The sequence below is a fragment of the Miscanthus floridulus genome, chromosome 5 (genome assembly GCF_019320115.1).
Source record: "Miscanthus floridulus cultivar M001 chromosome 5, ASM1932011v1, whole genome shotgun sequence".
Lineage (NCBI taxonomy): Eukaryota > Viridiplantae > Streptophyta > Magnoliopsida > Poales > Poaceae > Miscanthus > Miscanthus floridulus.
In genome coordinates this window covers 134,488,573-134,498,955 of record NC_089584.1, presented here as the reverse complement: position 1 = coordinate 134,498,955, position 10,383 = coordinate 134,488,573, and the positions used below count along the sequence as shown (strand labels likewise).

Below are 10,383 nucleotides of genomic sequence, written 5' to 3'. Positions count from 1 at the left end.
GGACGTACGGAGTACTGCACCACATGCCACAGCAGCCACCGCGCCTCCCGGCGTTGCATGCGTGCGTTGTTGTTTCGTGCGGGCAGGGAGGACGGGTCCCGGGGGGGCGGCCGGGCTACGGAGCACAAGGGCCATGTGGATGGGGATGGGGATGGCACCATGCAGATGCAGGGGCGACGCCGACGGCAATGCCAGTTCATGAATCACGACGAGGCGTTGTACTTGCCGTGTCCGTGTGCAGCATCGCGGTGGATTGGAGAGCGGACAACACCACGCCAGGGTGCTTCAGATGGCAGTAAAGCCCCCCACAAACCTGGTTGTTGGCTGTGTGTTTCTGTATAGGCATGGACTTAATACTCGCCGTGCAGGTAGTTTACCGAGTGTACCTCAGGCCCCGTTCGACTTGCTGAATTGTGGCTGAAAACTGGCTGAAAACACTGTTCGGACTGAATTCTTGTGAAAGAAAAACACCGTTCCGGCTGAAAAAAACAAGCTGAATAATGTCGTTTTCTAGGTAAACCGAACGGCGCCTAAAGGTGATTGGCACAGTGATACTAATAACGAAAAGAAATTGAACTTCTATGCTAGCACATGGATAGGTCAAATAACTATTAGTTGCCTCTTGAATTCGTTAAGATGAGGCCCAAGAGAGCATTTATCTAGCTTGACAGTCTCAACGATAATGCACATGGCGCTCAGCAGAGAGCATTGTCACTCACCTTAACAAAGGACACTCCCGTCCCATAAATTATTGCTGTCCACCTGCTAAGGCGTACACTCCTAGCAGATAACTACTGTACCTCGCCAAGAGATTTATTATAATAACCATCGCCTGAAGCAACCTTGGATTGGATAAAATGATAAAGGCAAGGGTGAGTTAGTAGTCGTACTACCTGATCAAGCCTTTTTACGCCACAAGGAACAAAAAGTACTGCCAGCAAGAAATCATTTCCTGCATCAACTGGCACCTGAAAAGGGAGCCACTTTCATGGTGAAAAAGGGAAAAGGATGACATTTTGTTGGTTGATGAACAGGCTATGGCTACCATTCCTCCAAGAAAATATGCCTGTAAAGGGACACAGATAAGGGGAGCAATGGACACTACAGGAAAGGACCTGTCAATGGGCCTGATCAGCCCAAATGAGAAAAGTGGCAAACACGGATCAGCCCAGATCGGAAAAGCCCCAGTTACATTGTACTATGAGTATCTTCCAGCAACAGGCACCATCCATTACCCAAAACTAGCTACTCCAAGCAAAAACCAGGCAAGTACCGTAAGTGGAGGGAGCTCAATGTAATTCTAGCAGCACTCAATAAAGAATGCTTTTGAAATTGACTTCGACGTGACACCACGAGCTCAAAATGTGCACATCATATATACACGAGTACACGACCACGCCACTACATTTTACCGTCGCTTACTAAGTTCAAATAGCCACAGACCACAATGCCTCACCCTTACCCGGCTTACTTCGACTTCCACCACTCAGCAATCAGCATGATTTCACACAATGCGATTTCTCTTCATGCTATACTACTGTATAAGCACAGTAAGAACTGAAGTCTGTTACAGTGAAATCACCAGAACACCACAGGTCATGTCGATCCAAACGGTGGTGACTTCAGGACCCAAAATATTGTTTTACGGGAACAACTGCTCCAGAAATTCTGTTCCCACTTGCCAGCACATCAGATCACTGGTTAACCTTCGTTTACGGCTCCCAGATCCTCTTCTGACGATATTTCAGGTGTGACAATCTCTTCAGGCAAATCACTCGTCGAACTATCCTCTGCCTCCTGCTCTTTAGGTGCTTCAGTTCCCATCAATCTCCTTAGTTCCATCTCCAGATCATTTGCAACACTCTTGTTTTCATCAAGGTAAGATTTAAGATTATTTTTACCATTGAAAGCCATATCATTGAAACTATAATATGCACCACCAGTCTTTTTTATAAGCTTGTGCTTCAATCCGAGTTCAAAAAGCTCAGAACTGCGGCATATCCCCTTTCCAAACTCAAGCTCAAACTGTGCAGTCTTGAAGGGTGGGGCATGCTTGTTTTTTACAATCTTCACAGCAATCTGACTACCTATTGTCTGCAAATGGAAGACATCATCATTCAAAAGCTACACAAAGTGAATACTGTTTCAGGGAGCACCAAATCTCACTACTGCAAAGCCCATATGGCATATGTAGAGTCAGTTATTTTAATTCACTAATAATTTATGCTTGTAGAGTGACAGCACATGTAGATGCCTATAAATTGCCTATTCCATGTGTCTAGTAGTGGCTCAGTTAAATAGGCCTCATGCAGACATGTATATGCTAAATCAAAGTCATGCTGTGAACATACTGAATTTCAAACATTAAAGTACTGGATACTAAACTAAATCGGGTAAATGCTAAATAAATGATTTAGTTAATTACCTCTTCGCCTTTCTTTACCAAACCAATACGCCTGATGTTCAAGCGAACAGAAGCATAAAACTTCAAGGCATTGCCACCAGAAGTGACCTCAGTTGGTCCTCCAAATCCAAATGTGGCTACCTTGGCCCTGATCTACAATGGAGACAAAGAGACTAAGTTAGCAGCAAAAATACAGGCCATTTTAAGGAAAAATAAGGATATAACTGCATAAAAAACAAATATCAATTGCATGCAAAAATCGGTAAGATTGCACAGGAAGAACCAGGTATATCCCTTCAAAAGATAGAATTGTATGCTAATGTTTCCTAATTTACAGTGGCATTCCTTTTTTGCTTAAGCAACATGTAATTCCAGAACTTGAAGGTAAAAAAAAAATACAACTATATTTATAGCCTTAATTAAAGTTCAATATGGCAACAATCTTCTGACATATGTGAAGCTTCGCCTCAATAAGATACATAATGGAATAAATTATAAATAAATTACTTGAACTAACACCGAGAAAATTATGTATGATTAATACCTGATTAATAAATAACAAAATTGTCTGCGAAAGTGAAAGGGAGTGGCTAAGCTTGCGAAGAGCTTGGCTCATCAACCTAGCCTGAAGAGCAACATGTGCATCACCCATCTCACCATCGAGCTCAGTCTTTGGAACAAGCGCAGCTACCTGCATAGTAGAATGAGATAATATGAACTGTGCATCTAATCTCATAAGAAACGGCAATATTGCACAAATACAAATAGAGAGCAACTCCGCTCAAGATGAGGTCTTACACTGTCTACTACAACAACATCAACAGATCCACTTCGAATCAGTGTGTCCACAAGACTGAGTGCCTGCTCAGCACAGTCTGGCTGAGAAAGAAGCAAATTGTTAGTGTCAACACCAATTTTCTCCGCGAGAGCTGGATCCAAAGCATGCTCTGCATCTACAAAGGCACAGTAACCTAGAAAACAGAAAGAAAAAAAGTCATTAAGATGTTCTTATAGAATTACAAGAGAGTAACTAAAGCATAATTCTGGCATAATTGAAATTAAGATTCAAACTAGTCAAATGATAAGGCATGGCAGCGAAAAATTATAAGGCTTAGTAGACTGTAGACAAAGGAAGTTCAAACTTTAAACTAGTGAAAACTAACATCCACGGCTGACGTCTTTACATATTTTATTCATATTTTAAATAAAAGGTAAGGACAGCTTTTCTTTTAACTTCAGGTATTGCAACTTTCAACCAATTATTCAAAAAGCTTTGTTAAGTAGGCAGGCCAGCAAAATTTTAAAAAGGAAAATCAGCATTTGAGAATCAAACTGGAAAACTACCTTTTTTCAAAATATATTCATGACTTGCTTAAAAAGAACAGATAAAGTTGTTACATAATTCTGATTTTGAAATCATGATGCATGTACAAACTGCCTTAAAAGATGTCAAGGTTGGGTCTCCCTTTCTGGATCAGGGGGGCGGGCAAAGGAGCAGTTTCCATAGGATAGCCCCCCTCTGGTGAATGTTACACACAAAAAAGAAAGCAGCTGAGCGGATAATTCACCAGATCAGGTGCATCCTATAAAATCCCAAACTTTGGTTATCCTAATTGTCAAGCTACTTTCCTCTATTTTTTCCCATGCTACGGAAATCATTGAAAGTTCAGAGTTTACCCCCATTCTTTTGTGCTTCTGCAATGACATGTAGAGCAAGCGTTGTCTTGCCTGAAGCCTCTGGACCATAGACCTCTATGACACGCCCCTATAAAAGATATCTAGCATGAAACTTTTATACAAAATAAAATACATCAACTTACAACATCATAAACTAGACTAATCAAATTTTACAATTTGAAAATAATATCATGTAATGGTCAACAAAAAAAAGATCTACTTAAATCATTAATATGCAAATGCTTACCTTTGGAAGACCACCAGTTCCTAGAGCCATATCCAAAGCAAAAGATCCAGTAGACACGACAGGTACATCTCTATGGCCTTGTGAACGCCCAAGCCACATTATCGCCCCCTTCCCAAATGCAGACGTTATTTGATCGATAGCCTGGTGTAAAGCCAAGTCTTTCTTTGACATATTCTCCTCACCAGAGTCAGTTCCACTTGACTTCTTCTTTTTGGCTATATAGGCAAGAGAAGAATCAGTAACTGATCCAATGGGCAGTGACAAAGGAGTATAACAGAAGCAAAGGAAGAAATCCTGTACTAGTAGTATAATCATGTCACAATGCAGGTAACAATAAGAGATCAAGAGTTCAAAACAACAAGCAACGTGCAAAAAGTATAACAGAATTTGTCTATAACCTTTTGATGCGAACTCTCGGTAATGAAACGTGGAGCCACAGATCCCTTGCTTACAGCTCTGCACAAATATTAAAGTATCAGAAAAAACAGGAGTCACATTTAAAAAAAAAAAATCTAGTGCATGTATCACATTCCCCAGTGCCATTACTATTTTTTAATCTTGTGCTGCTGTACATACTACAAAAAATTATTGAGCCATTATAGTGCTTTAAGAATGCTGTTGAACTAAAAAATGTTAATAGCAATGGGGAGTGCTTATGATTTTGTATTGTGGTCACACAATAGGAAAACAAATCTACCACACAGTAAGATCAAATAACATTTCTGACAGAAAAGTGATATTTGGGCGGCGCTCGATAAAAGCAGGTAGTAGTAAGCAAGAGATAAACCTGTAAATTAATTATGGGATAAAACATGTTGACACGGAACTAAAGGGTTTACCCAGTCGCGAATTGAGACTGAAATCGAGAGGAATTAGCCCCAAAGGACGCGATTCCGCATACAGACGATCAAACTCCTGTGACCAAACTAGGGTTCACTCTCAATCAGCACAGTAGAAAACCCAACTAAACGCATCGAGCATTCGACCGAGAATCGCCACTCACCAACCCAGCCTACCCAAACCACAAAAAAGCTTAAATACAGAGGAGAGAGCGAGGGTTGGACCTCAGGGTGAGAAGAAGAGGCGGAGGCGGCGGCGGCGATGACGCGCCGCAGCGACGCGCGCCTGAGGAGGGTCGCCATGGCGGCGGCTTGCCTCCAACCGTTGGAAGCCGCGCGGAGAAGCCCGGAGGTGGGGGATGGGGGCTAGGGTTTAGGGGTTTTGCTGGGCTCGGGGTTTTGGCTGCGCTCCGCCTCGCCCCCTTTTGAGTCCGGTCTCCGCCTCTCCGGGTGTCGGGAAGAGCGCCCCGCGGGCCGGCGCTTGCCGTACACTCCGATGGACCGCCCGTGGACTCGAAAATGTGTGGAGCCTGCTTGTCAGAGTTAGAGAATAACTGATGACCTTGTCTGTGGATGTGGTCCACCGTCCACGGGGTTTCCTTATGCTGTTGAGTGCAAGTGGGTCGACGTAAACTGTGGAGGTAGTATCTTATCGCCAGATGGGCTCGCGCAGAAGCCTCTCATGGCCCATCAGTTAACGAATTGGGCTTATCAAAAAAAAGTTAACGAGGAGCGTGGCCCATCTGGCATCTTCGTCTATCCCTTTCCCGGTTTCAGTTTCTATCTTCAGAGTTGAGACTTTGGTATTTCACCCATAATCAAAAACTGGTTTCGCACTTTTACCATCTCGTAAAGTGGTTTCGCTCATTTATCATTATGAGACTGGTGTAACCCGCTGAAATACATTTTGGGTAGTTTTAATTCGTGGAAAAAAAAAGAAGACGCATCCTTCCACTTCTACCCCTGCTTGTTGTTTTCTTCATCAAAACGGATCGAACAACAAAACGGATCGGCCCTCTCTCCCATTACTCCCTCTCCTCCATCCCCGCTCCCCAGCGGCATCAGTCGGCACAGGCCTGCCACCACGCTGCTTCCCTCCCGTGCCGGCGTTGGCCTTCCCCCACGCCGCCCCCTCCCTTGCCGGCACAGGCCTGCCCCCACGCTACTCTCCTCCCGTGCTGGTGCTGGCCTTCCCCCACGCCGCCCCTGAAAGCTCTAGTTTGGTTTTGGTGAATTGATGAAACCCTAAGTGCTAATCTAGTTTATCAAGTGATCATGAGATAGGTAGTACATTCCAAGTGATGGAGCAAATGATGACTATGATATGATGATGGTGATGCCATGGTGATGATCAAGTACTTGGACTTGAAAAGAAGAAAGAGAAAAATAAAAGGCTCAAGACAAATGTATAAATGGTAGGAGCCATTTTGTTTTGGTGACCGAGACACTTAGTGAGTGTGATCACATTTAGGATCGATAGCTGTACTATTAAGAGGAGTAAAACTCGTATCGGAATGCGGTTATCAAAGTGCCACTAGATGCTCTAACTCATTGCATATGCATTTAGGATCTAGTGGAGTGCTAACACCCTTGAAAATGTTTGTGAAAATATGCTAACACATGTACACAAGGTGATACACTTAGTGGTTGGCACATTTGAGCAAGGGTTAGGAACTTAATCGGTGGAGTGTTCACCCGTAGAGTGCTGACAGTCCGACGATGCCACCGACACCCTAGATAGAAAAGACGGAGGTCACTAAAAGTGACCGGACGCTGGCCTCGGTTGGACCGGCGCGTCCGGTAAGTAGAAGTTGCAAAGACGCTGGCGTCGGTCTCTGACCGGACGCTGGGTCACTCAGTGACCGGACGCTGGAGGAGTGCGTCCGGTCCTGCTAACGTGGCAGCGCATAGGGGAGTCGCCGTGTGACCGGACGCTGGGTGTGTCATTTTGGGTAGTTTTAATTCGTGGAAAAAAAAGAAGATGCATCCTTCCACTTCTACCCCTGCTTGATGTTTTCTTCATCAAAACGGATCGAACAACAAAACGGATCGGCCCTCTCTCCCATTACTCCCTCTCCTCCATCCCCGCTCCCTAGCGGCATCAGTCGGCACAGGCCTGCCACCACGCCGCTTCCCTCCCATGCCGGCGCTGGCCTTCCCCCACGTCGCCCCTGTCCGGTCATGAAAAGTCATCTCTGGATGCTTACTGGAAACGACCGAAAGCTGGGGTTCAACGTCCGGTCACTTTGAGCTGTTGTGTCTAGTCGTCACTTGATCGTTGAGATCGGGTGCTCAGTATTTGAAGAGAGAGGACACGTGGCATGCATCACGTGCCCGGACGCTGAGGTTCAGCGTCCGGTCAATATGACCGGAGCGTCTGGTCACCCCGTGTTGTGCCTAGTGAAGGGGTACAACGGCTCTATTTTATAGGGCTTCTATTTAAGCCCCATGGCCGGCTCAAGCTCACTCTCTTAGCCATTTGCATTGACATAGCAACCTTGTGAGCTTAGCCAAAGCCCTCCCACTCATCTTCATCATTGATTCATCATCTTTATGAGATTGGGAGAGAATCCTAGTGCATTACTTGAGTATTTGCATCTAGAGGCACTTGGTGTTCATGTTTCGCTGCGGGATTCGCTTGTTACTCTTGGTGGTTGCCGTCACCTAGATGGCTTGGAGCAGCGAGGATCATCGAGCGGAGGTTGGTGATTGTCTTCGGCTTCGATCATGGTGATTATGAGGGATTCTTGACCTTTCCCCGGTGGAGAGCCAAAAGATACTCTAGTGGATTACTCATGGCTTGTATGATCCTCATCTTGTGTTGGTTGTGCGGAACCCTATTGAGGGTTTGGCATGTGATGCCAATTAGCGCGTGAACCTCCAAGTGAGTGAATCGCCACAACGAGGAGTAGCTTGCCGGTAAGCAAGTGAACCTTGGTAAAAATCATTGTGTTCCTCATTTGATTCCGAGGTAATTGGTCTTCATTGTTATTCATTTTTGTGATTGATTGGCTCTTTCCTTGATACGGCGGTATTACCTTCTTTCTCACTCTCTTTACATTACCGCAAACTAGTTGTCAAGCTCTTTAGTGTAGCTAGTTGTGAAAGCTTGTTAGTTTGGTTAGTGTGTCTCTTTAGTTAGCATTTGAGAGCACACTAACTTAGTATAGTGACATAGCTATTGTGTGGATAGAAACTATATCAACTAGAATTGTGGTAGGTGGCTTGTATTTTTAGTAGGCTAACACAACACTTGCTTCGTCTCATAATTATCTAACCGGTTTGCTAAGTGTTGTTGTAGAAATTTTTATTAGGCTATTCACCCCCCTTTAGCCATTAGGACCTTTCAGCCTCCTCCCTTGTCGGCACAGGCCCGCCCCCACGCCTTCTCCTCCCATGCAGGTGCAAGCTCGCCCCCATGCCTCCCCCTCCACTATAGGCGCCAGCTAAGGTCGTAGGCTATAGCGCCTCCTAGCCAGCACCGCTCCACTTCGGCGTCGCCCAAATGGATGGGAGCAGCAGTTTGACGGGGGGCATCTAGAGGGCTGGGAGTAGAGTCCTTCTCCCTCTTGTCCATTGCGACAAATGCAAATGCCACATTGTCAAGGCATTGATGGCAAAGACTGAGAAGAACTATGGGCGCATGTTCTACATCTATTCAACTCAAACGGTTCTATGATTTGTTTCATTTTGTTTGTAATTCATGTGTTGTATTGTTCGGACAATTGAATTTTCTTTGCATTGGTGATAGATGGATGGTGGTGGATGTGACTTTTGGAGGTGGCAGGAGGACTATGAGCAATGGCTGGTTGATAACAAGCATGTGCCACCCTCTTATCAGCCTGTTTTTAGAGCACTAAGACGCCACAACCAGAAGAACAGTCCAAGGAAGATGGTGGACAACCAGAGCAGTTCAAGGACCTGACAGGAATAGCTAGAGAGATTGTGTTCTTGCAGAAATGCTTGATATTAGTTTATGCACTTCTACTAGTGACCAATTTGTATGGAATTGTTAAGAGTGGGTGATGAGTGTGCTTTCTGTACTTGTAGCACTTGTGTGCTGAAATAAACGAATAGAAGTACTCATTAGTGACTTGTATCATATACTATGTCATGTATGCTGTGTCTGTTGTGACCAATTTTCTATAGAATTTTGACAGAATTTTGGATAGAATTTTAACATAATTTTGATAGAGTTTTGATTGAATTTAGACAGAATTTCAACACATTTCAGCCTCCATCTCCTCCAATCTCCTTGCCAGAGTCGACATGATGTCCATTTTCATCAATCTCCTTGCGCAACCCAGCTGCTTTTGAATCTCCTCCAGTCTTCTTGATAGAATCGAGATATATGGCCTGATTAACAAAACTGTAACCATGAGGATTCTGTAAACTAAAAAGAAAAAGGAAATGGCATCAAACAGGACCTATTTCTTTATTTTCCATGCAGTAAAATCCATATATTCATTGCTTCGCATCCTAACTTCATGGGAAAAAACACTCAAGACATATGACTCCATGTTCCTCACAGAAGATTCTAATATCCATAAGAGAATCATGTAAGCTATGTAGGAGAGTTCGATCCTGGCTCAGGACGAACGCCGATGAGCTTCCATTATCCCCTGCAAAAATTGCAGATGCAACTTTCACCAAGTGAACAAAAAACTAAAGGTACATCTAACACAAACAATAACTTCCTTACCCACCCAATATGGCAGAACTATAAGAACAAGTTGCACCATCTTTCCATTAATTTCAAGAAATCTAAGTAACGCAGCCAGCTCAGCCAGAACCAGAACATTCTCAAGTTGAAACATAGACTTATTGGACACTCTGAGAGCAAGGAAACATTTAATCCCTCTGGCCATAACAATATAGTGATATAGTCCATTAATTACTAGGATTAGCATGGTGTCGGGTACCATAGAACGGGGTACCCCGAGCGAACATTAAGGAGGTCACTTAAGTCCCATCAAGAAACAAAGCAAGAAGGTAAGCCATGGGCCCCTCACCCGCCACGTCCAAGCCCACCAGGCCCTTCGCTTCGCCTCGAGCCTCACGCAGGAGGTCTCGACATCCTGACGTGATCTCCGCCTCACGTGAGGCTCTCCATAGGAGGCCTCGGTAGGGAACATGATCTCCGCCTCGTGCGAGGCCTCGGTAAAGAGTTCGATCTCCGTCTCACGCGAGGCCTCATTCTCCGTATCACTCGAGGC

At 44.6% G+C, this 10,383-nt stretch overlaps 1 protein-coding gene across 1 annotated transcript; it reads right to left on the bottom strand.

The window, feature by feature from the left end:
* Window positions 1-1,376: 1,376 nt before the first annotated feature.
* On the bottom strand, window positions 1,377-5,701 carry LOC136453700 (DNA repair protein recA homolog 3, mitochondrial-like). Its single transcript, XM_066454257.1, has 8 exons — window positions 5,393-5,701; window positions 4,727-4,784; window positions 4,329-4,543; window positions 4,082-4,169; window positions 3,203-3,375; window positions 2,949-3,095; window positions 2,426-2,557; window positions 1,377-2,094 (listed from the first exon to the last, which is right to left on the bottom strand). The coding sequence occupies exons 1-8, from the start codon at window positions 5,468-5,470 to the stop codon at window positions 1,702-1,704; spliced, it is 1,284 nt and encodes a 427-aa protein (XP_066310354.1). The 5' UTR covers window positions 5,471-5,701; the 3' UTR covers window positions 1,377-1,701.
* Between the last annotated feature and the right edge of the window lie 4,682 nt (window positions 5,702-10,383).

Bases quoted from the DNA above. Each gene is read 5' to 3' on its own strand.
- LOC136453700 (XM_066454257.1), bottom strand. From the start codon at position 5,470: ATGGCGACCCTCCTCAGGCGCGCGTCGCTGCGGCGCGTCATCGCCGCC. The intron at 4,785-5,392 runs GTCCAACCCTCG...ATATTTGTGCAG, and splicing joins CCTCTTCTTCTCACCCTGAG to AGCTGTAAGCAAGGGATCTG. The intron at 3,096-3,202 runs GTAAGACCTCAT...TCTACTATGCAG, and splicing joins ATGTTGTTGTAGTAGACAGT to GTAGCTGCGCTTGTTCCAAA.